We start from the raw sequence: 26,696 nt of genomic DNA, 5'->3' as shown, positions 1-26,696 counted from the left end.
TTCTGATAACCAAGAAACACTGAAGGTTCAGATGTTCTGATGGTGTAGAAGACTCTGAAGATCCAGAAGCTGGATTTTCCAGAACTGCCAATAGTGGAAACTCTGAAGGCCATGTTCTTCCCTCTGAGTTCAGAATCAGAAGATACAATGGTCAGAGGATCTGTGCTTTCCCTCTGACTCTAATCAACCGGCTTCACAAGTTCCAATATGAAGTATTCCCCTGATCAGAAGTCTCCTAGGTTAAAAGGTCAAGTCGCTATCCAAGTACAAAAGCAAGTGTACCTTCCTGACGACCTACCTAACGTTCTCAGCCACAGCAGAAGCTGGATTTTCCAGAACTGCCCTCCAACGGTAGCATTTCCCATGCAACGCTCAACCCTAATCCTTGGAGTATATATAGAGGCTGAAGATTGAAAGAAGCGGCGTAGAAGTAACACATACGCGCAAGACATATTCAAAATATTCTAAGCTTTCTTTCATCTGAAATTCATTGAGTTTACTATTAGCTTTTTAGAAGCAAATCTCTTGTAAACATTTCTTTGATAAACAGTTTGTTTAGTTCCTTTAGGAGATCAAGGTTGATCGGATCCTAGAGAAGACTAAGAGAGTGAATCTTAGTGTGAGCTAAGTCAGTGTAATTGTTAGTCACTTGTAGGTTTCAAGTGCAGTTGTAACTCTTACCTGATTAGTGGATTGCCTTCATTCTAAGAAGGAAGAAATCACCTTAACGGGTGGACTGGAGTAGCTTGAGTGATTTATCAAGTGAACCAGGATAAAATCCTTGTGTGCTTCTCTATCTCTTATCTTTAGCACTTAAGTTCTCGAAAGATTTGTCAAAATCTTTAAGGTGGAAGTTTTGTACTGAAAACGTTATTCAAACCCCCCCTTTCTACCGTTTTTCATACCTTCACATATGTCTTTTCCTCAATTGTCTGGGCCTAAACCACGGTGTAGAGGTGCACACTTCACAATCACATTCAAACGAGAATCTGGGCATCATCCAAATTGAAGATGGAGAGTGCATCTGAGGGTTATTGAGAGGAATCTTATGTATAGTTCTATCTGAAATAGAGAACACTCCCACTTCAGTAATGAAGGAGTTTTCTGAGAAGCCAGTGAAATACACGCTATCACGCTGAAACGTTGGACAAAACTTTGCATCAAGACATTCAATGTTGATGTTAGACACAAACAAAACATGATCATCCAAATTCTCCACCTTCACTAATTGAGGCGTGGTGCAGTTTTCATCCACCTCAAAAATAACAAAATCTATAGTAGGTGTGTGAAATTTGGTGTCATCAGAGAATCTCTTCACAACCAAAACATTCCCTCCACATTCCACCAAGTAAATGGTCATGCAATAGGACCTAATGGTTCTTGATAGATTAGGAGCATGTTCAATTGGGTCAGTGGATTCCACACTACCAACCTGCAAAAAGGGAACCAACAAAACTTGTAAAGGGAGTGAAAATTTAACATGTGTAAAAAAAATCTGGAAAAGTAATTGGAGGATGTAATAAAAAAATACAAGAGGGTGAATACAACACTTGAATGTACCTTTGATATAGTTGTAAAATATCAAACCATATAAAATGGTTATTTATATAAAGAAAAAATATTTTTTCAATAAAAATGTTTTTAAATGGATTATTAATTTATTGTGATAGTTAATTTGAATTCTAAGTTTTTTTTTTAAAGATCATACATTTTCTTAAAATTTGAAATAAATCGTTATAAAGTGTAATAGTTAAAATAATTATATCATAGTAAAATATACTATATGCAAGTTAGTGGTTGAGCGACAAAATCATAAGAAAAAAAACAGTAACATAATATTTTTATTAAATTATTGAATTTTAAAAGAAATAAAATATGGTAAAATGTTAGTATCCACTATAAGCTTATTATCAAACACTTAAATTCTAAATTTTCCTATTTACCAAAAAAAACACTTAAATTCTAATCAAATAAATTTATTGCTAAAAAAATAAATTGAAATATATTTCTAAAGATATGATTCTTAAATACAATAATTTTAATCTCATATACTTGTTTACAACATAAATATGTTATACTTAATACTATATTTAAATGAAATAGAAAAACTCATCCACCAACCTGAACAAGCACTCCCTCATCATACTTGAACATGTTCACTTTCAAACCACCTCGTTCCACGGCATAAAGCTTGTTATCATGAAAAGCCACGTTGGAGTAGACTTTATCACTTGTGTGGTAACATTTCCATGTAGTGTCTCCCACCTTGCACCACCCAAGGTCACCCTTGTAAGTGACTATTGCGACCAAGGTGGGGTTCATGTTGGGACACATTGAAATTGTGAAAGCTACGGGTGTGTGCATGCCAAAGCAATCATCACCCTTGGAACAAAGCAAACATGACATCGTTCTAATAGGAGGGAGGTCAAGGCGAAGCTTCGAAAAGAGGTTGAGGATAAATAGACTTTGATCAGATCTGAGAATCAACCACCCTTTCGAGGACCCTACAATTATGGTGTTCTGCAAAGGGCTGAAGGGTTTGGAAATATTGTAGGCTTGCTTGTCTGTGGTGCTTATGACCTATATGAAAACATTTAGTAGACACTCAAATACACCAAAATTAAATAAGAGAAAAAAAATAGAAGAGAGGTAGTTAATGATGGATATAATTAATATATTTTCATGGTTCCAATTAAATTTTGCATGCCAATTTATGAATATAACTGGTGTGCATAGATTAGATAAAGAAACGAGACACGAGTTAAGAGTATAAAGAAACGAGACACAAGTTAAGAGTATAATATTATTATTTGTGATATATGATATGACATGATATGATGATAAAAGATATAGAGAGAAAAATGTGATGTATATGATATGTATGTATAGTTTTGATGTTTAAAAATCAAGATCCATTACCTGAAACTCAGTGCTAGTGCAGTCGTTACTGACAAGCCAGGGTGCGTCAGGGATCCAATGGTAGGCTTTCTTGGATGTGTTAGCAGAAAGCCAACTCTTGCACACAGTAATGAATCGAACCTGATTTGGAATCGTTAGAAGCTTGCAAACCTGCTCCAACATCTCTGTTGGCATCTTTGACCAGTCTGGTAGTAGTAGCACGCCTTCCTTATGATTCTTCCTTTTCATCCTGATGAATGACATAAGAACATATTACTGTCTTTGTGTGCGTGTGTGGATCTCAAGATACCTCATATTGTTCTCATATTTTTTCTACTTTTCATATCTTTCTATCAAATCAGATCATATATAACATATATTACTACTCTCTACGCTATTTGTTTCTCCTCCTTTAAATTCAGGTGTAGACACTATCAAACATTATTTTTGTGTGTGTGGAGTATCTACCTTTGCTAGAGCTACATTAGATAAAAAAAAATTAAATTAAAGACACGAGCGGAGCAGAAAAGATGGGAGAAAAACATAATGAAAAGAAAATGATGGAGGAAAAAAATAAAATATAATCTTCACATATTCTCGTGATGAAGATGAAACTTGGAACTCTCTTTTGAAATCAAATAAGACATGAGACTTGTTTAAACCTAAGAGAAGTTTGGTATGGATCGGTTGATATTTTTTATCAAAAAATGGTAGAATAAAGAGAGAGCACCTCCAGACTATTAGGAAGGAGCCAGGGGATTCCTTGAAGTGAGTTTCCGAGATTCATTTGGTGTCTATGCATTCTCCAATCAAATAGAATAAAATGAAAGAGAAACAATATGATGGCTCATCCGCACAAAGAACAAGTTAAAGAGTTAAAAGATGAACACTAAAATGTTTCAGACATAAAGAATATGAGAAAAGTCTTAGCTACAGAGAAGGTGAATGAAATGTTAAACGTTTTTCAAGTACTAAAATTAATTAATTTTTCATGAAGATGAAAATCATTACCTTCTACACGATGGATGAACGATTTTGCTCTAGAACTGTTTCAAAGATAAAAGAAAAAATACCTTTTAGATGATAATTTCATTAAAGATGAAAGAAAATTTTCATTTAGGATTATAAAAAGTAAGGGATAGTGGGAGAATATGATGAATCAAAAGTGAAAGAAGTGAAAGCCCTTACCTAGTGGAGGAAGAGCGAGCAAATGACCCTGGAACTATTTCAGATATAAAAAATGTCAACCAAAAACAGAAAACAAAATGGAGGAAAAAGCAAGAAATTTGGGATTATGGAAGAGCATAAAAGAATGAAAATATTTATCGTGGGTATAAGAATGATGAAAGTGTTTTTGAGGTTAAAGAATATATAGGTGGAAGGTAAAAATACACGTCCAATCGAAGGGTGGCAGAACTGTTACAAGATGAAGAAAAAAAGATAAGTAGGGAGGCAAGAATAACAAAAAAATGGTGAATCTATTATCTATTATATATATAAAATGGCTAATCTTTAAAATGAAGGTCTTCTTATAGAAAGCTCTCCCACAGCTATTCCATTTCTCTCCAAAATGAATATATTATCTATTATAATCTATTATTTATAAAACTTATGCCTGTATATTAGCCTTAATTAAGTTTTTTAGTAACAGATTTAAAATTTAAAATTCAACTTTAGAACTTAAAATGCATTTACTTTTTTAATATAAATCGAGTTTAAAAACTCTTCCATGACTATCGAAAAATAATTCCTATTTTAATGATCCCAATCACGTCCAAAAGTCAATGAAATTCAAATTGCAGACTATAAATGATTACTTTTTTTAATAATTTAATTGAAGCATGCAAATAAAGTCTGCCTGCTATTTAATGTGAACATTAAAAATCATACCAATTATGCCTGATAATTAGCCTTACTTACGTTTTATCTGAAAACAAATTTAAATTTCAAAATTCAAATTCAAAATTTATTTTTCATCTAATATTATTTAATAGGATTCGATTTTAAAAATATTTTTCCCCATGTCAAGCATATTTCTTATTTTCGGCCCAAACCGTCACAAAACAAGTTAGCGTGTATAATTGAACTTAACAACTACATTCAATAGAAAGTTCATTTTGCTAAAATATTAAGAGCAAAAGTTGTTTCTACATATATTGTCAATTTAAATCCTTTATTAATAATAATTTGTGGGAATGATTAAATGCGTTATTAATTGCACAAGCCTCAATTATAAAAAATATTACACCCTAATAATTCAATCTCCTCAAATGAAGATACCTCAAAAATAATAAAATTAATCACAAATAGCTAATTTTGAAAATAACTACTTGTCCTATCTTGACAATACTATTAAGATAAATCATTTGATTTCAATGAGTAAAACTCATACCTAAGAAGGGAAGCTCAGTTGGCAATGCAGACTGAGTATGTGAGACGAGATCTCGGGTTCGATCCCGAAACAGTACACTCTTTAAGGAAGGATGAAGAGCCTTAACTGTGGCTAAATCCCGAGCTGGAAACATCCAAATGGTGACCGATGACCGCATGTTTATACCAAGAAATGTTTAAAACTCATCATTAAAATGGTTTGACCAAAATATAAATACCATAAATACAATTAAAATTTACCCAATTAACAACCTTTAATACAGGTTGAACAAAATATAAATACCATAAATACAATTAAAATTTGTTCAATTAAGAACTCTCCCCAATTATAAATATTCATTTACGATAATTTTTCATTTTATAAACCCAATTATATGCCTAAATTTTAGGTTTAGAAAAAAATCCATAAATATGCATGAAAGCTGCATAATTCGAAAAATAAATAGGTGACCAAAATATAACGGTGACCAAAATAAATAATATTAAAATAAATCATTCAATAATTAAAACTCACCTTTATAACAGTGACCAAAATATAAATACCATAAATACAATTAAAATTTCCCAATTAAGAATTTTCTCCATTATAATTTTTCATTTATAAACTCAATTATATACCTAAATTTTAGGTTTAGAAAACATATCATAAATTTGTGTCATAGCTGCAAAATTCGAAAAGAAATATACCATAATTGCTATTAAAATAAATCATTTGATTTCAATGACTAAAACTCACCTTATTGGAATTTAAATGTAAAAGCTAAAATATATTTTATGATTTTCCGAGATTCATTTGGTGTCTATGCATTCTCCAATCAAATAGAATAAAATGAAAGAGAAACAATATGATGGCTCATTCGCACAAAGAACAAGTTAAAGAGTTAAAAGATGAACACTAAAATGTTTCAAACATAAAGAGTATGAGAAATGTCTTAGCCACAGAGAAGGTGAATGAAATGTTAAACGTTTTTAAAGTACTAAAATTAATTAATTTTTCATGAAGATAAAAATCATTACCTTCTACACGATGGATGAACGATTTTGCTCTAGAACTGTTTCAAAGAAAAAAGAAAAAATACCTTTTAGATGATAATTTCATTACAGATGAAAGAAAAAATTTCATTTAGGATTATAAAAATTAGGATTATAAAAAGTAAGGGATAGAGGGAGACTATGATGAATCAAAAGTGAAAGAAGTGAAAGCCTTACCTAGTGGAGGAAGAGCGACCAAATGATCGTGGAACTATTTCGATATAAAAAATGTCAACCAAAAACAGAAAAGAAAATGGAGGAAAAAGCAAGAAATTTGGGATTATGGACGAGCATAAAAGAATGAAAATATATATCGTGGGTATAAGAATGATGAAAGTGTTTTTGAGGTTAAAGAATATATAGGTGGGAGGAAAAAATACATGTCCAATCGAAGGGTGATAGAACTGTTACAAGATGAAGAAAAACAGATTAGTAGGGAGGCAAGATAACAAAAAATGGTGAATCTATTATGTATTATATATATAAAATGGCTTATCTTTAAAATTCGTGATTAGTGCAATTATTTAATGATTATTTAATACATTAATTTCAATTCAATTAATAAATTCAATAAATTGTATATTCCAAAAATAAAAAAAGTTTTAATACACCTATTTAATTTTTTTTAATTACAATATTTTTAGTCAACTCATAAAAGGCATTAAATGTTATATACAATAAATGTTATATTCGAAAAAGAAAAAAAAAACATTTGAATTAACCTATTTAATGATTATTACAGAAATTAAATTTAGTCAAATATCAAAAACATTAACGGCTGCACTAATTAGAAAATAGAAAAAATGAAATATTCCTTTCCTTACAAAAACAAAAACTTTTTTAATAGGATTTATAATCATTATTTTCAAAATTAATGAAAGTCAAATATTAATGTCATTAACTGAGTAAAGAATTTCCTAAAAAAATGGTTTTAATACATCTATTAAATTGTATAACAAAATCATTCTTATTTTGTCAAATTTTTAAATGCTATATTCCTAACTCATTTAAAAACAAAATTGTAGAAACCTAAATAATGATTATCTTGAAAAATAAAGTTAGTCAAATATAAAAAACATTAACAGCTGAAATCATTTCATTTTATAAAATATAAAAAACGTTTAATGATCAATAGAAAATTAGCTTTGGTATTGAAAAATCAAATTAAAATACGTTAATTTGTAGTCAAATATTAAATTTTTTTAAAATACGTTAATTAAGACATTAATTTTTACTCAATTAGAAAATTCAATAAATGCTATATTCCTATCTGGACAGGTCCCGCCAAACAAGATACTTGTCAGACCTTAACGTTAGGACAACGCTGGGTAAGGCGAGTCAACGAAGGAGCTCGTTAGTGTCCATATAGGCTTAGTTAGGCGTATGGGTCAATACTAAGGCTCAATAGAGCATAGGAAATGCCCAAATGTAATAGATTTAGGTTTAGGGTTCAGCTCCACTATAAAAGGCTAACCCTCATTCATAATAAAGAAGGTTCTCTCTTATGTTCAACAATGACTACCATAAACCCTAGAGAAAGGTCATCATTGTTCATGTAAGAACACTATCCTTAAAAAACAAAGTTTTTAATAGGTGTTTTAATTATTATTTCCAAAATTAATGATAGACAAAATTAATATCATTAACTGAGTAAAACATTTCCTAAAAAAATGGTTTTAATGCATTTATTAAATTGTATTACAAAATCGTCAATATTTTGTCAAATATTTTAAATGCTATATTCCTAACTCTTTTTGAAAAAACTTTTGGAGAAATATATTTAATGATTATTTCGAAAAATAAAGTTAGTCAAATATCAAAAACATTAACAACTGAAATCATTTCCTTTTATAATATAAAAAAAACATTTTTAAACACATTTAAAATTAGTCAATGGTAAAAAACAATAAATACAATATCCCTCTTTGTTATATTTATACTTTTTATCAAGTGATGTGTGATCGATCCTTTAAGAAATCACGGAAAAAAAAAACAAAGAGGGATATAGTTTTTTTTAAGCATTTAATATAGGATACTCCTCATTCCTCAAAATATCAGTTTACTCTAAAGTGTTTTAAAGACGTGTCGTATTATGCTCTAAATAAGTCAATAATTTAAAGCAACTTTTAAATGTATTAAAAATTATTAAATAAGTGCACAAATCACGAAAAAAAACAAAGAGAGATATAGTTTTTTTAAGCATTCAATAATTTTTCATCAGGTTCCATCATGAAGGCTTCATACTTTTTGATCAAGGACATCACCTTTGTCTCCTTGACATCTTCATTTCCTTCATGTGACATCTTCAAGGAATCGAAGATAGCCTTGGCAGAATCACGGTCTGTGATCTTCTCATATTCTTCAAATGAGATAGCACTCAGCAAGATAGTTCTTGCTCTGTGATGATCTTTGTACATTTTCTTTTGAGTTTCAATCATCTTGTCTCTTGGAATCTTCTCTCCATCTTCATCAACAGGGCGAGTGTAGCCATCAATAATGTAATCCCAGATATTAGCATCAATCCAAGAAAGAAACTTTCGATTCTGTCTTTCCAGTAATCAAACTTTTCTCCGTCAAATATAAGTGGTTTAGCACTGTAATGATCTCTTTGAGCATCGCTGGTGGTGGTAGTCATTGAGTTTTTCACACTGGTCCGGATCTCTGAACACTGTTAAGTGTGGTAATCAGAACTTACGCTCTGGTACCAATTGAAGGTATGAAAAACACTAGAAAGGGGGGGGGGGGTTTGAATAGGGTTTTTAGCTTTTAGAAATTTCCCTCTAAGATTAAGGATAATCTTTTCGGACTAAAGATCACGAGGTGCAAGAGATAAGGGAAAGAGAAAAAGCACACAATGATTTTATCCTGGTTCACTTGATAAATCACTCAAGTTACTCTAGTCCACTCGTTAAAGTGATTTCTTCCTTCTTAGAATGAAGGCAATTCACTATTCAATGATTGTTACAACTGCACTAGCAACCTTGCTCAGTGACTAACAATACAATGAACTAGCAGCACTAAGACAACCTTGCCTTAGTCTTCTCAAGAACACTGACCTCACTGGTCTCTCAAGGAACTACAAACAAAGTTTGTGAAAAAGTTGGGTTTACAAAGAGATGCTTCTAAACAAGCAGACGTAAACACAATAAGAACAATGACGAAATATTGCTAAGGTATTCGCTGAAAGTATTTCACGTGTATGCACACAGTTTCTTAGCTGATTTCTTCTATCTTCATCCTTTAAATACTCCTAGGTTTAGAGTGTGTATCCGTTGGATGAATCTGTCCGTTGGAGGGCAGTTCTGGAATTTCTAGAGCCTACTATGGCTGAACGTCGTAGGTAAGGCAGTCAGAATAGTACATTAGCTTTTGTACGAATGACAATGACATTGCCTTAGCCTAGTTGACTCTTGATCTTGGATGTCGCTTCATGTTGAAACTTGTTAAGCTTGTGTGATCAGAGTCAGAAGGAAACTTGGATCCTCTGACCTTCAGAACTTCTGCTTCTGGACATCTGGCCTTTAGAGCATGAAGTGCTTCTGGTCTTGAGAGCCAGCTTACTCTTGGACTTCAGAGTTTCCAAGTCTTCAGCTTCTGGACCGTTCCTCAGAACATCTGATCTTCAGAGCTTGAATCTTTCAGAGTCCACATCAGAGCTTTAATCTTCAGAGCATCTGAAGCGTTTGCTACCGTTCAGAAGAACGTAGTTAAATGCAGAAGTGTTGTGCTGGTTACTCTGGGTCTTCAACTTCTGATTAATATATCGTCTTTGAATCAGAGTCAGAGCATGTTTGTCACAACTTAAAAAGACAAACGTTAGAGTACCACAATTGTTCATACATAATAATAAACTTGTTATCATCAAAACATAGAGTTGTACCACCTGACCAAAACTTGGTCTTACAATCTCCCCCTTTTTGATGATGACAAAAACAAGTATTTTGATGAACAATTCTTAAACAATAAACTGAATACACTCAGAGTTTAAGGTATCAGAGTTAAACTTATCCTGATGTGTATAGTTTATTTAGCTCCTTCTGAATCCAAGTAATGAGCTTGATTCTGAGCTAAGCTCCCCCTGAATTTATGACTTAATGAAAATGTTAGAGTAGTCTAGATTCTGAGCTTAAAAGAATAAATGATCAGAGTGATGTATCAATCAGAGTCAATCATTTAATGGATAGTATGACATAGTATATTAGAGCATAGAGGAAATCAGAGCATGTAATCACTTCAGAAGAAGTGAAATGTATTTCTTGCTAGTGCCTCATGAAAGATCTATAGTCATAACGATATGTAACTTTAAATTCTCCAAAAGAAAAAATAACACATAAAAAATTATGGTTGTACTCCCCCTTTTTGTCATAAGCAAAAAGATCAGGGGTGTGAAAAACTTAGCATTGAAGTGCAGAGCACTCCCCCTCAGTAAGACTAAGTTCACAAACGAAATAAGGAGACTAAGATAAATAGTACACACAGAAAATAAGGAGTAAATGAGGTGAAGAACACCGGCTAGAGAAGAATCAACGTTTACCACCGGCCAAGAGAATTTAAGACATTCAAGGAGAATCTTGGTAACAGTATCTTGGGAAGGTGTTTCAGTGATAAATGCTAGCAAGCGTTCCTGGAGTATAAACAGAAGGGCTTCCTGAGTTAAGATGCATACTCAAAAAAAAAAAATCAGCATGGCAAATGTTGAGAGAGCTCTTAAGGAATTGAGAGAAAGGTCCTTTGAGCAGAATTTGTATGTTGCTCTATACTATAGGATCACAAAAGTGAGTAGCATCCGCCAGCTGGTCTGTCAGTTTCTTGGAATGGATCTGGATCCAGTCCTGGATGCAACTCTTCGCATCTTTCTGGATTTCGTGGAGGAGCTGGGCGAGCTCTTCCGGGAAGAGGCGGAAATCACCATGATGATTGATGGTTGGGAGTTAGAGCTGGAGCTCCGATCAGATGACACTGAGGAGCGACAGGAAGAGTGTAAGAATGAGATGGCGGAACTGATACGTCAGAGGTAGCCCATAGATAGGCAGCTAGCAGTAATGCTAGAGCGTTACCATGATATGAGGATAAATCCTCCATTCTAAATGTAATCAAAATTTCAATGAATAAAAAGTTTTATGTTTGCATTGTGTGTATGTGTGATGTTAGAAAATGTGATAATTATCAGAGAATGAAAACGATAATAGAAGATAATAAGTAAAATAAGGATGGAAGTGAACAAGAAAACCAACAATATATATAATAAAGAGTTTAAAAGGAAATAAAAAACAAGGGGAAAATAGAGAAATCCTAAGAGACTAAGGTTTGGGATCTGGAAGTCTCCTTAGAATATCTACAAACATTGCTTCCACACTCTTGTTGAAAACTTCTTGCTGAAAACTTCTTGCTTGTCAAAACGCTGTTGAAAGCTAGCAAGCTGTTATGCAATAGTAGCAAGATCAGGTGAAACTGATGCAGAGGGAGCAATCTGAATGGAGGAGGAGATCTGAGCAGATGCAGAGCCACTGAGTTCAGAATCCATCTGAGGGGCTTTGCCTTTCTTAAGCAGAGCTGCAAGGCGAGTGCCTTCTTCACATGCAGCATTTTCATAATCAGCCTCAGCTTGAATCCACTCAGCCAGTTCATCTTCAAGTGCAACTTGGAGAGCTGCATTTTCTTCCTCTTCTCTGCAACGAATTCCAGCCAGAGCTAACTCTTGCAATCTGAGAAAACCTTGATATTCGGCATGCGCTTTAAGAGTGGCTTCTCTTGCTTCAACATTCTTGATTCTGTTATCCTTATCATAGTCAGCATAAGCGAGCAAGTCTTCAAGTTGCATTCTCAGCCAATGCTCAAAACTGTCCCAGTAAGTTTTTACCAATCTTGATTTGGGACAATAGTCAGTGGCAAAATACCAAGCGCTAAAACGTGCGAGAGAAATAATATAATAATGAAAACCGAAAACGGCTGGCTTAAACTAAGATACGGTGAGTAAAACAAAATAGTACTAACATTACAATAATCCAATATAAAAATAAGAAGTAAAAATTGTTTTCTCTGTCTCTTCATTTTTCTCCACAGCATCTCCAAGGTCAACATTGGCGACTCCCGGTTGATCTTCGACACCCTCCAGCCCGGCGGGCGTAATCTTCTTAAAAACTCCTAAGGGACCAAGGTCGATGTTCGGATGGAGATGTTTGACTTGAGCCTTGGCGATCAGGAAGCCGCAGATACGCTCATTGGCCACCGCTTGAGCAGCATCGCCCCTTATCCTCTCCTCCAAGGCGAGGGCCTGGGCGTCTTTCTCGGCCAAGAGTTTGCGTTTCGACTCCAAATCAGAGCGAGCGTCGACAAGAGCTTTACCCCTGTCCGCCAAGTCCCAGCGCAACTTGGCGATTTCCTCATTCTTGGCCGAAAGGTCTTCCTTCTGAGAAGCAAGAGTAGCCTCCCGAGTACCAAGAGCTTTGCGGAGATCTTCAATTTGGCTTTCAAGTTGTTCCTCTTTCTTGTCCACTGCAACCTTCACAAGCTTCGCCCCAGCGAGTTTCTTCTGCATCTTCGCCGTCTTTTCCGTTTCCGAGGTCAACTGTTTGGACAACTTGGAGCAATTTTCATTAATTTGAAGGTTGGTCGTGCGCAGCTTCTCCACCTCCTGCCGGAGTCCAGCAATCCCGGAAAGGGGGCGGGCTTCCCAAGCCACTTGGGCGAACAGGCAACCCGCTCGGAGGAGGTTGGACACAACTTCTTGGGCAACGTCTTGTGAGTTCTGGTTGGACGTTTCCCTCAGTTTCTCGAGGAATGGATGAGAAAGTAGGAAGGAGAAGGGATCGGAGCTTGATTCGCCAGTAGGTTTCTGTGGACGATTCAGTGGGGGGTCTTTTTCCTCGCCAACAGCCTTGGGAGAAGCAGGAGTTGGCAAGTCAGAGGCAGAAGTTGAGAGGTGAACGACAGTTGGCGAGGACTGGGCTGTCGGCGACACCGGGGGGCGAGAAGGGCCCTCAACCTGGGCAATGCTCGCCTCGCCCTGGTGAGTAGGTTTAGAAGGGTCGCCCGCACCAACCGGGGCGGGAGTGCCAGAGGCAGTGCCCTTCTCGCCAGGGACGGTTGAAGAAGCGAGAGGTGACTTCAGCTCGTTTAGTTTTCTCTTCTTAGAAGCACCGTCGTATACGACGAGCTTTATCTTTTCTCCCCGGTATAAGCAGAGGGAGGGGTTTTAACGCCCCCAAAGAGGAAAGCCTTCAACAGTTCGTCGGAAGAGAATTTCATTTTTCCTGAAAAGAAAAAGAGAAAGCAGTCGTTAGAAATAAAAGACGTATAAAACGAAGGGTGCGACAAAGGAACAAGAAAAAGGACCTAGTCGGGGAAGCAATTTAGATCCTGGGGGGACATCAAGTAGTTCAATGCAACTAAAAAGTGGAAGTCGGGATAAGACCTCAACGGCGAAGTTTTCTCTAGGGGGAAAAGGATATTTTTGGGAGGCTGGATAAGGATCTGGGGGACAATGTCCAGTAAAGAGGGAAAAGGGTCTTCCCGTCCTTTTGTGTAAATAAGGAAGGGTAAGCAGGGTGGACGATGACCCTGAAGTACCGGCGAGCCAAGTAAGATTCCGGGCCCACTTGATAAGGGGCAAATCGTTCTCGTCCAGGCCGGGGCACCAGAGTGACCCGGCCGCGAGATCCTCAGGTTTGAGAATCTGCTTCAAAGAAGAAGGAAAAAGGGCATCAAAGGGCGTTACGTCAACGCTATGGCAAAGAATCTCAAAACACCGTAGATAGGCCCAGGAGCGGGGATGGAGTTGACAAGGAGAAACGTTCATATTGCGCAACATTTGAGTAAGAAAGGGGGAGAAAGGAAGCTTAATGCTCAGATTAAGAAACATGTATTCGTAAACGAAGAAAAAATGGGAATATTTAGGGTCATTAAGCCCACGATGCTGCCAGGGGTGGTCTTGTCCCCGACATCCACTGGTTCGGAGAATGCCCTCTAATAATGGAGAATGGCAGAGCCCACCGACCTTGTGAGCAAGGTCAGTGATAGATTCGCTAGTTGACAGTTCTGATGGTTGATCAAGAACTCCTTGATCAAGGGCTTCTGAAGTAGGGGAAGGAAGAGTGGCGAAGGTCGTCAAGCGATGGGCTTTGATCTCCTCAACAGAAGACAAGGCCCCTATTGACGACATCAAAGAAAGTAAAGAGAGAAAGGGGAGAAGGAAAGGATAAAGACTAACCAGGAAGGGAACCGTGAGAAGAAGAGCAAGAGCCAGAGTGGGGATTCGTGAGATCAGCAAAGGAGACTAGAGCGAGAGTCGGGGGCAAATATGGGAGCAGTTAATAGAAGATGATGAATGATGTGAGGGAAGAGAACTCTGATGTTGGGTGTGATAAAGATTAGAAAATCGTGCCTCATCGCGGTAAATCATCATGGTAAAGGGGGGCCACACACAAAAGTGTGACGTGGGTTCCGGAGAGTAGGGGCAGCACATTAAGTGGAAAGCCGTGACGATTGAAGCTGGTTGGTTCAAATTTAAAATTGACAAGATGTTGACATAATTCGAAAAAGCGTTTTAAAGATGGCGGTTGAGGTTTTGTGGATTTACTAATCCAAACATTGTTTCAAGGCGCGGCGTGTGGAAAGTCAGGCGGACCAGAAGACATCGCCACAAGCCTGCTTGTGGACTTGGGTCGCCCAGAAGAAGAGGACGCGGCTGGAGATCCAAAGTGTTGATTACAAAGGCTTATTTATCAGGCCATGTTGGCCATTGTTTTTCAGTTTTAGATTTTAAGTTTTTAGGATTTGATCAGTATACTTGGGGATCTCGCCTTATTTCTTACTTAAAGACACACTTAGCTCTCATCCTTCGAGCTCGGTGTCTTGTGGACTTGTGGACTGGGCGAGACCCCTAGGTCCCTCGCCCATGAGACATGACCTTGGGTCTCCCTTCCCGAGGCCCAACTGGCCCATTTGAATAGGAAAGAGGCGCCAAAGCTCAACTCCACCCCTATAAATAGGAGGGAAATACCAATTGTAAGGGACTCTTCACTCATTTGAATGATAATAGCATTGAAATTCAGTTACACTTTCTCTCTCTAGGCGGTTAGAGCTTCTCTCTCTAAGTATTCTCATCACCTTCCTCACACTTTGGGTACTACCGTCCCTCTCTATGTTCTAGCACGGAACAAAGAATAATGTTGTGATTCACATAAAATGAAATCAGCAACCTTATAGCTTCTAACCTTGCTACAGGAGCAAAGGTTTCAGTGTAATCAATGTCTTCTTGTTGACTGTAGCCTTGTGCAACAAGTCTGGCTTTGTTTCTGACTACTTCTCCCTTCTCATTGAGTTTGTTTATGAAAACCCACTTGGTTCCAATGACGTGTGTATCCTTAGGTGACTTGACAAGATTCCAAACATCATTCTTGGTGAATTGATTCAGTTCTTCTTCCATAGCCAAAACTCAATCTTTGTCTTGAAGAGCTTGATCAATTGAGGTTAGCTCAATTAGAGAAACTAAGCCCTTTAAGCTTAGAAGAGTCTCTTCAGAAGGTTTGAAGGCGGATCTGGTTCTGACTGGTTCATCTTTGTCTCCCAGAATCAATTCTTCAGGGTGAGAAGCTATCACTCTGCTCTTTTTCTGACGTGAAGGTTCAGAAGTTGTGGCAGCTTCTTCTGATGAATTTGCTTCTGGATTAGCATCCTCTGAATCTTTTTTTTCTTCTGAAATGGTTATGCTCATATCTGCAAACTTTTCAGCTAGCTTTGACTTGTCAGAGTCAAGCTTGTCATCAAATCTAACATGTATAGATTCTTCAATAGTTCTAGATTCAATATTGTAAACTCTAAAACCTTTAGAACGTTAAGAATATCCTAGCAAATAGCATTTCACAGACTTAGAATCAAACTTATGCAATCTATCTTTAGTATTTAACATATAACGCACACAACCAAAAGGATGAAAGTAGGAAATGTTGGGTTTTATATTCTTCCACAATTCATAAGGAGTCTTATTCAGAATTGGTCTTATGGAGATCCTGTTCTGAATATAACACGTTGTGTTTACTGCCTCGGCCTAGAAGTGCTTTGCCATATTAGTTTCTTGCATCATGGTTCTAGCCATCTCTTGGAGAGTTCTGTTCTTTCTTTCTACAACGTCATTCTGTTGAGGAGTTCTAGGACAAGAGAAATCATGAGATATCCCATAAGTATCAAAGATTTTCTCAAACTCCTTATTCTCAAACTCTCCACCATGATCACTTCTCACGTAGACAATTCTACTGGATTTCTCATTATGCACTTGGGCAACAAAGGTAGAGAACACAGAATGCGACTCATCCTTGTGTCTTAAGAATTTTACCCATGTTCAGCGGCTATAGTTGTCAACGATGATCATCCCATATTTCTTGCCACCTATAGACTCAGTTTTCACCGGTCCAAATAGGTCAATATGCAGAAGTTCCAACGGCCTTGTGGTGGAAACAACATTCTTTGCCTTGAAAGGGACTTTTGTAAATTTGCCTTTCTGACATGCTTCACAAAGAGCATCTGAAGAATACTTTAGAGTGGGTAAGCCCCTGACAAGGTCAAGCTTACTTAGCTGAGAGATCTTTCTCATACTAGCATGCCCTAACCGTCTGTGTCATACCCATTTCTCATACTACAAAAAACTTGTCATATAGTGACAGCAGCTTACCGTTGGTAAAGGATAAAAAACCGTAGGTATAGCCCGAAAAATTATACCAACGGACAAAATTTTCGTGGTTTTTAATTTGCTATACCCATGGTTTTCTATCCGTCGGTATAGTGTATAGTGACAGAAATACATCCGTAAGAATAACACTTTAAGATTTACCTACGAATTCTCTACCGTCGGTATAGGTAAAAAAATACTAAAAAAAAGTGGTATTTAGCGACGGTTCAAACCGTTGCAATATTAGAGAATGTAAGAAAAGGATATGGCAGACCCAGCCGCCAGTGACTGCTTTTAAGTTCAAGATGAAGCCATTAAACCTAGAACGCTAACTTGGCATCATCATCCTAAACATTATGCATCCATAATCACAAAAATGATATAGAATAGGATTAAAATGCTTCCCTTAAGCCATGAATCAAAGAATAATATAAGCATGTATATCAACAAAAATGCTCACAACTGACAAGTTACAAAATAATCTCTTACTAATACACTTGTTAAATCATGAGAAAGTAGAGTCCAAGCTAACTTAAGAAGCAATGAAACAAATTTGAAATTCAGAAAAATCTTAAGTAAACATTGAGTTATATTGTCAATTCTAAACATCAAAGAAGAGAAGTGATTTATGTGCTCACCAACTACATAAGAAAAACTTAAAACAGGTTTATGTATTAGTGCAAAAATTAATCACATGAAATCAAAAATTAAAAGAGAGACAAATAAATCCACAATCACATGAAAACAAAATGCAGTACCCCATCAAAAGCCACAATAGTTGCAAGGACATAATCAAGTTGGCAAGCTCTGTGATTTGAAACAAAGATTCGAGCAGCTCCAACTTGTATCTTAGCTACATTATTAGCATAAGATATTGGATTACATGCAAGATTAAGAAAATGGTCCTAATAAAGACAAAAGGACATGCAACATCAGAGTAAATTTGTTTGATACACTTACTATCTTCAGCAGTAAGTACTCCCTCACCTTGCATACATAGAATACCAAAGTCATTGAGCTCAGGAAATTTTAATAGCCCTCGCAGCATTCTTTTGAGCATTTGCACTAATCCTAGTTTATAAAATGAACAAGAAATAATTCGTAAGATCCCACAAATAAAAATACTTATAACATGCTTGGTACGGAGGAACCAAAAGGAGAACTTACCAGTCTTCTGCCAAAAAATGAAAGTAGCTAATAATTGTGCTTCCATGGCCATACCTGAGGCCCTTGTTGAAGGTGCGAAAAACACTAGAAAGGGGGGGTTTGAATAGATTTTTTTGAATCTCGGGTATACTTTTAAGCTTTTTCAAAACTCAAAGATAAAAACTAAGTGCTGAATAATAGGAAGTAAAGCACACGAGTATTTTATCCTGGTTCACTTGAGATAAAAGCTCAAGCTAATCCAGTCCACCTGTGAAGGTGATTTCTTCCTTCTTCTGATGAAGGCAATCCACTAAAATCAATGAGTGTTACAACTGCACTTTGCAACCTGCTAAGTGACTAACAATACACTGATTTTCTCACTAGTATCCTCTTAAGAAGCTGATCTACCGATCCTCTTAAGACTAGCTAAATACTGAATCAGCCTTGATTCAGTCCTCTCAAGATCCGACCAACCTTGGTCTCTTGATGAACTTTACAAAATGTGTAAAAGGTTTCGGGTTTACAATAAGTGCTTCTAACAAGCGAATAGTAAACTCAGAAGTTTAAGAACAGTGAAGAAATAATGCTAAGAGAATGGTTCGTATGTGTTGAATATTTTCAGCAAAGTTTCTTAGCTTCTTTCTTCTTTCTTCAGCCTTTATATACTCCAAGACTTGTGATGTAGCCGTTGCTAGGGTTTTATCCGTTGGAGTGGCAATTCTGTAATATCAGACTGCTAGGCTGTACAAGGTAGGTGGCGGACAGACTGAGACTTGTACGATGTTGTACTGTGATAGCGACCTGTCCTCTCACCGGTTGACTTGAGATCAAGGAGCTTCAGATGAATGTAGGTGAAGCTTCTGATCATGGTCAGATTGAAGCTTGGAGTCTTCTGACCATGCAACTTCTGCTTCTGAACAAGTTCCTCAGAACTTCTGATCGTCAGAGCTAGAATAGCTTGGGTCTTCAGAACCAACTTCTTGCAAGTCTTCAGAACTTGAGTCTTCTGCTTCTGGACCGTTCCACTGGAACATCTGGTCTTCAGAACTTCTGACTTGAGTTCTTCAGATCTTCTTGAGAGCTTCCATCTTCAGAACTTCTGAAGTATTTGCCACTGTTCAGAACGAACATGGTAGGATAATGAGCTCTCTTTTTAGTAACCCTTGGTTCTTCTTCTTCTGAACGAATAGGCTTGGGTCAGATTCAGAACCTGTTTGTCACAACTTAAAAAGACAAACGTTAGGGTACCACAATTGTTCATCATCACAAACCTTAATTGTAATCATCAAAACATAGAGATGCAACCACTGATCAAACCTTGATCTTACAATCTCCCCCTTTTTGATGATGACAAAACAAGTATTTTGATGAACAATTTTTACACAATAAACTGAATACACAAGAGAGAAAAGATCAGAGATTAAACTTATCCTTGTGTAACAGTTTGCTATGCTCTTTCTGAATCAAGGGCAGCACCTGATTCTGAGCTAGGGTCTCCCCCTGACTCCCCCTGAATCTATGACTTGATGAATTGGTGAATAGTTTAGATTCGGAGTCTGGTTATGTGATCAGATTTTACGCTTGAATAGATGTATACTCATCAGAAGTGATGGTTCAGAACTTAGCGTATATCACATAATAACATAGAGTCTTGTCTAGATATAATTGGAATAAGACGTCAGAAACAAGATTAGTTCAAAATGTATTCCTTATCTGAGACGCTTGACAATATCTATGTGCTATAAGTATTGATACTTGTTCTCCTCTACTGGTTTTATATAGTATAAAAGTTTATCAAAACCATAAAAGTTTATCAAAACCACTTTATGTACTCCCCCTTTTTGTCATAATCAAAAAGAGTGAAAAACAAAATCAACAATAACAATAACAGGAATTGAGGCAAATAAAATATGTTATTATTACTGAACGGAGAAGAAGTACAAAGGATCGAGAGGAACGAAGAAGACTAATCCTAGATAAATAGGAAAGCTCTAGAATTCTTCATGGAGAGAAGTTGAAGGTGGAGAGGACGAATGTCCGTATCAATTGAGGCTAACTGAGTAGCCAGTTCCTCCTTCGAGTGAACAGTCTCCTGGACCGCCTCTGGATCCGCTTCATCGTTAACTGCTTCATATTCCAGAAGCATGCAAATGCCCTGGAGCTGATCTTCAACGTCCTTCCGGCGAGTGGTCAGACGCAGGAGGTCAGTCAGAACTTCTTGAAGGTTCTGAAGACAGAGAGTTTGATGAGAAGTGAGCCAGCAGTTCAGAAGAGTCTCAATCTTCTCAAGAGCGTGAGAGATCTGAGAAGAAGATAGATTGACACTCCATGGAAAGACTTGATTGAATACCAGAGTCTTGAGTTCAGATATCAAATTGACAGTAGTCATGGTGATTTGGAGGAGATAAGAATAGAGAAGAATGGAATTGAATGTGAAGGGGAAGATGAACGCAGTGAATATAAAGAAGAAAAGTAACAGAAAACCATGCATAAAACTTATCAATCATAAAAGCATGTGAGTTACTAATGGACGGTTCATTGAATCAGAGAATGAAAAACTTAACACGGTCAACATGAAATAAATTCAGTCATAATGAATAAATGCATGCATGATAGAGATGAGAAATTCAGGGCTTGGAGGTGGAAGGAAGATTGTCCATAAGATATTTCATGATGGCTTCCATTTTGCTTGAGGACTCTGCAATCTGCTTGCTCTGCTCAGTCTGAACTTGTCCTTGTTGCTCAACCATCTGAAACAATCGCTGCTGATCATCTTGAATCCTGTCAATCCGGGCAGCTAAAATGGCAACTTCTGGAGCTGGAACAGAAGTGGGAACTTCTGATGCTTGTGGATGAGTGGCAGCTTCAGCTTCTGAAGTCATAACAGTATCAACGTGAATCTGCCCTTGTTTCTGAACTTCATCACCAACTGCATCTTCCAGAATAACTATACCATCTGTGCTTTCTTCTTCTTCCTCTGCTGAGAGCATCACAACATCCTCTGAAGTACATTCAGACACAACACATGGTCTTTCAGCCATAGCTCGTCTCATGGGCTCACACACCTTGTGCAGCACTCTCTGCCTCTGCTCATAGGCCCTCTCAGATGCATCATGAACTCTTAGTCTTTTCTCCCTGCTAAGCTGCTTCTGAAGTTCATGACTTTTGCCTTCTGACCAACTCTCAAATGCAGACCATAGACTATCAACAAGAGAGGCATCAAACTAATTATCAGTTACCTGATACAGCCAGTTCAGCCTTCTGATGGCCTCTGCAGAAAACTCCTGAATGAGTTGAGGAAGATTCTGAGGAAGGAAGGAGGTGGCCAGGGTCAGAACAGGCTGAGGAGTTCTGGCAGCATTGGAGCTCGAAGCATTTGATTCTTCCATGTGCTCAGAAGGAATGGACTCAATCTCATGATCCTTCTCTACGCCTGAGTGATCTGATTCATCCATATGCTCAGCTTCAGTGATAGTATTCGGCCTTTGCCTTGAGGTGACAGTCTTTTCAGGTGAAGGGAAACTCAGATCCTGTGAGTTGACTGCTGAATAATTGGACAAGGACACATAGGAGGTCGCAGCAGCATCTGGAATCCGATCTTCAAAATTGGAAGCAAATTGTTGGAGAGGCTTCACATTGAAAGGCGGCTCAAGGATCTGGACATCATCATCTTCCTTTTCTTTCTCAGCAGGGATCTCACCAGTTTGGGTTATGAGGAAGGTGTGTGGAGTGGATGCAGGCTTGGGAGAGAACTGTTGAACTAAGGTTCTCAGAGTGGCCTCATGTTGAACAATACCTTGAATGAAGGAATTGAAGGGAGGTATTGGTTCAGTTGGGATGAATGTGGAAGAGGTGAAAATTGGAATGGAAGGGATGGCTGTGGTGGCTGTTTGGATCCTTGAAGTAGGAGCTTGAGGTTCAGCTTGTGTTTGAGTTTGTGTCTCAGTTTGAGTGGGTGTTGTTTGAGTTAAGGTGGGCATGGAAGTAGATATAGGCAGGGGTTGTTCAGGTATAACTACTAAAGCAGAATCAGAATTAATGCTTTCAGTAATTACCTTACTTGAGCTTCTGATTGGTGAGGTTCTGGTGAGAGTTGCAGTCCTTGCTGGATCAGAAGTGCGTTTAGATCTTCTTTCCCTCTGTACTTCTGAAGTTGGTTCAGATGCTTGTTCTGCAGCTGGTTCCTTCTGCTGAAGTGGTCCCCTCAGAGGAAGCTTCCTTCTCTTCACTAGGGGAATAGCGTCAGAATCAGTGGATTCTTCAGCATCTGAATCTTCCCTTATACCCTGAATCACATTCTGAATGATCTCATGGTCATCCTGCTCATCTTCCTCTTCCTCAAGAATAATTTTGCGTCTCTTAGCCAGAGGCATGTCTTCATCTTCAGTTTCTTCACTTGGGAAGTCTTCCCATGTGTCTTCTGAGCTTTCAGAATCAGACATTTGTTGTTGTTGAGCTGAGGTTCTCTTCAGATGCCTTTCAGGAGATGGTTCCCTGATGATCACAGTCTTGGAAGCAGTCTTCTTCTTTGCAGGTTCCTCTATCAGAATCCCTTTGCCCTTAGGATCTGAGGGCTTGCTGCTTGTTGTTCTCCTGGATTTCCTGGTTGCCAGGTTAGGAGGACTCTCAGGAAGAGTGCTAACAAATTCTGTAAGGGTGATTGGATCACCTTGACTTCTGAGCATCCTGACATATTCCAGAATGCATGCTGGATTGTCCTTTTTGGACCAAATGGGAAAGTCATCAATGGGGTAATGCCTCCGACGAACTTCATCAGAAGTGTCTTCTTTGGGAGCAACTTTAATCTTCTCAATGATCTGCATCTTCTTCAACTTTGTGCTATTGAGAGCATCACCAACTGTCATGGCCAGATCTTCGTGAAGTCCAAGATCTGATAGAGTCTTGACAAGCTTATTTTGGACGAAGATGTCTGACAGCAGCCTTCCATACAGAATGTAAGAGATGAATCTCTTGTTCTTAGAACCAGTTGTGGTCCTTGATTTCTCAATACACTCCTTCAGATAATTGAAAAGTAGGAATGGCAGACATATAAGCTCACCAGTTGAAATGTAGTACATGATTACCTTCTGAGTTGCATTCAGGTAATCAGTTCCTCCAGTTCTAGGGTGAATGCAGTGCATGAAGATCTTTTGCCAAATCTTCATCTCAGACTTCAAGTCCTTAAAGCTGTACTTGGTTTTCTCGTAAGACCAGTTGTCATAAAGCGCCTTGTTGACCACGGTCCTCATTCCCGCAACATTTGCTTCAACATTCTTGATCCTTTTTCCCTGCTGAAACTCCATACCCAGCAGTTTTGCTATAGATTCTTCAGAGATCACAATTTTCTTGTCCAGTACATGGGAGACGACGTAGTAGTCGTTGCAGACTGCATTCTTCCAGAACTCGACAACCAATTTGTGATAGATTGGACCAACGAGCCTGTTGAAGTACCCAGACCATCCTTGCAAATTGACTTGGTTCCTAATATCAAACCCATGTTGAGCAAGATTATCAAAATCAACTCTTGCTTCGCAGCACACACTTAGTTCTTCCACTTTCTTTGCACAGGTGACTACATTTGGTGCATTCAGAATCTTCTGAGCTTCCTCGAATCTTTGATTCTCTTGATCTTTGGCAGTTTGTGTGGTAGAAGCAGGAACATTCGCCTTAGTTTTCCTCGATTTGCCAATGATTTTCAGAGATGGAGGTTTAGGGTTCAGAGAGAGGAGGAAATGTTGGAGGAAGGAATATGAATGAATGCAATGCACACGGATAGTTTCAAAATCGTAAGTGTAAGTGAGTGGGAGATCGTGTGTGACAGTGCATATAGTGAGTTTAATGGTAACCGTTGACAGTTTTTCTAAGAAATTAAAGGCAAAATCAACGGTTATAAAATATATAGTCTGAAAATAGCATAGTAGAGGAGAGTAGACGTCATCATTATAGCAGATATACCACGCGACTCAAGGAACTATGTCACAAATGAAGTGACACGTGTATTGTTGTCTACCACAGAAGTTTAACCAGTGGGTTAAGTGCTTCTGATCGAGTAACTTCTGAAGGAGGTAACATCTGATGACTTCAGAAGTACCAGGGTCAGAAGTTCTGAAGAAAACCTTACTCTGGACAAAAATCCATGTTCAGGTTTTCAAGAATAAATAAAAACCTATCTTCTGCCAAGGGCTTAGTAAAGATATCTGCCCACTGATGGTCAGTATCAACATACTCTAATGATAGAGTGCCCTTCTGAACATGGTCACAAATATAATGATACTTTACCTCTATATGCTTTGCTCTTGAGTGTAGAATGGGGTTCTTGCTGAGTGAAATAGCAGCTGTGTTGTCACAGTAGATAGGAACCTTCTTCATAGACAATCCATAGTCCTCTAGATGGTTCTTCATCCATATGGTTTGTGTACAGCAAGTGGCAGCTGAGACATACTCTGCTTCAGCAGTTGATAGAGCAATTGTGTTCTGTCTTTTGCTTGACCAAGATACAAGATTTGATCCAAGGAAATGGCAGCTTCCAGAGGTGCTTTTCCTTTCTACTCTATCTCCAGCAAAGTCAGCATCACAAAAACCTTAGAGGAAACTTCCTCTTTCTCAAGAATGCATGTTGGATGCATTGGAGTCTTTGAGATGTTGCAGTCACTCATGTTGAACTTCTTCAGAAGTTCCAGGGTGTACCTCTTCTGATGGATGTAGGTGACTCCTGGTCGTTGATCTATTTGAATTCCCAGGAAGTATTTAAGTTCTCCCATCATGCTCATTTCAAATTCAGCCTGCATTAACTTAGAGAATTCCTTGCACAAGGAGGGATTAGCAGAACCAAAAATGATATCATCAACATAAATCTGAACTATAAGAATGTCATTCTTATAGGTTCTGTAGAAAATAGTATTGTCACCTTTACCCCTTACAAACTCATTCTGTAGAAGAAAGGAGCTGAGCCTTTCATACCACGCTCTGGGAGCTTGCTTCAATCCATAGAGTGACTTCTTGAGCTTGTAGACATGCTCTGGGTGTTTGTCATCTTCAAAGCCAGGAGGTTGCTTGACATACACTTCCTCTGAAATGTAGCCATTTAGGAAGGCACTTTTGACATCCATCTGGTGAAGAATGATGTTGTGATTTACTGAGAAGGAAATCAGTAGCCTTATAGCTTCAAGCCTTGCTACAGGAGCAAAGGTCTCAGTGTAATCAATTCCCTCTTGTTGACTGTAGCCTTGAGCTACCAGTCTTGCCTTATTTCTTGTTACTTCTCCTTTTTCATTCAGCTTGTTTCTGAATACCCACTTGGTTCCAATGACATGGAAACCTTTGGGTTTGGGCATTAAGGTCCATACATCATTCTTGGTGAACTGATCTAGCTCTTCTTGCATTGCTTGAATCCAGCCTTTGTCTTCAAGAGCTTCATCAACTGATTTTGGCTCAATGAGAGACACAAATCCCTTCAGACTCAGAAGAGTCTCTTCTGAAGGTTTGAGCATAGACCTGGTTCTGACGGGAGCATCTTTGTTGCCAATGATCAGTTCTTCTGGATGAGAAGCAACTATTCTTTTCTTCTTCTGAAGTGGATCAGAAGTTGTTGGAAAATCTTCAGATGCTTCTGTCTCTGGAGCAACATCCTCTGGGCTTTTCATTGGTTGATTTGCTTCTGAACAGTCAATGCTTAAATCTGCAAATCTTTCAAACAGCTTTGACTTTTCTGAGCCAAGCTTATCATCAAATCTAATCTGGATGGATTCCTCAACAGTTTGATGAATAATATTATAAATTCTAAAACCTTTAGATCTTTCAGAATAACCAAGAAAATAACATTTTAAAGCTTTAGAATCGAATTTACCCAATTGCTCCTTAGTGTTGAGCATGAAGCAAGTACTTCCGAATGGATGGAAGTAAGAGATATCAGGTTGTCTTCCTTTGCATAGCTCATACGGAGTTTTCTCCAGAATTGGTCTAATGGAGATTCTGTTCTGGATGTAGCAAGCAGTGTTGATTGCTTCTGCCCAGAAGTGCTTGGCCATACTTGATTCTTGCATCATGGTGCGAGCCATCTCCTGAAGAGTTCTATTCTTTCTCTCAACTACTCCATTTTGTTGAGGAGTGCGAGGACAAGAGAAGTTATGGGAGATTCCTTGAGAGTTGAATAAATCTTCAAAAAGCTTTGTTCTCAAATTCTCCACCATGATCACTTCTGACAGTAATCACAGAAGATTGAAACTCCTTCTGAACTTGGGTAATGAAGTTAGTGAACACGGTATGTGTTTCATCTTTGTGCCTTAGGAACTTTACCCATGTCCACCTGCTATAGTCATCCACAATAACTAACCCATACTTCTTTCCTCCAATGGATTCAGTTTTCACTGGTCCAAAGAGATCAATGTGAAGTAGCTCAAGGGGCCTTGTTGTAGATACCACATTCTTTGCTTTAAAAGGCTTCTTGGTGAATTTTCCCTTCTGACAAGCTTCACATAGAGCCTCTGATGAGTACTTCAGACGAGGCAATCCTCTGACGAGATTTAGCTTGCTAAGTTGAGAGATTTTTCTGAGACTTGCATGT

General features: G+C 37.8%; 1 protein-coding gene across 1 annotated transcript; it reads right to left on the bottom strand.

Annotated features, from left to right (window-relative positions):
* Positions 1-907: 907 nt before the first annotated feature.
* On the bottom strand, positions 908-5,447 carry LOC130724793 (F-box/kelch-repeat protein At1g57790-like). The gene is made up of 5 exons (XM_057576073.1): positions 5,291-5,447; positions 4,819-4,825; positions 2,920-3,148; positions 2,122-2,580; positions 908-1,432 (listed from the first exon to the last, which is right to left on the bottom strand). The coding sequence occupies exons 1-5, from the start codon at positions 5,445-5,447 to the stop codon at positions 908-910; spliced, it is 1,377 nt and encodes a 458-aa protein (XP_057432056.1).
* Positions 5,448-26,696: the final 21,249 nt, after the last annotated feature.

This window comes from Lotus japonicus, chromosome 6, assembly GCF_012489685.1.
Source record: "Lotus japonicus ecotype B-129 chromosome 6, LjGifu_v1.2".
NCBI classification, from domain to species: domain Eukaryota; kingdom Viridiplantae; phylum Streptophyta; class Magnoliopsida; order Fabales; family Fabaceae; genus Lotus; species Lotus japonicus.
Note: the sequence above shows the minus strand (reverse complement) of the source record. Positions and strands in the feature narration are given on the sequence as shown.

What these genes read in the sequence shown, in the direction of transcription:
- LOC130724793 (XM_057576073.1), bottom strand. Translation starts at nt 5,447, where the DNA reads ATGCGGTCATCGGTCACCATTTGGATGTTTCCAGCTCGGGATTTAGCC. An exon ending in GCACTAGCACTGAGTTTCAG is followed by an intron (nt 2,581 to 2,919) that starts GTAATGGATCTT and finishes GTTTTCATATAG; the next exon opens with GTCATAAGCACCACAGACAA. An exon ending in ATGAGGGAGTGCTTGTTCAG is followed by an intron (nt 1,433 to 2,121) that starts GTTGGTGGATGA and finishes CCCTTTTTGCAG; the next exon opens with GTTGGTAGTGTGGAATCCAC.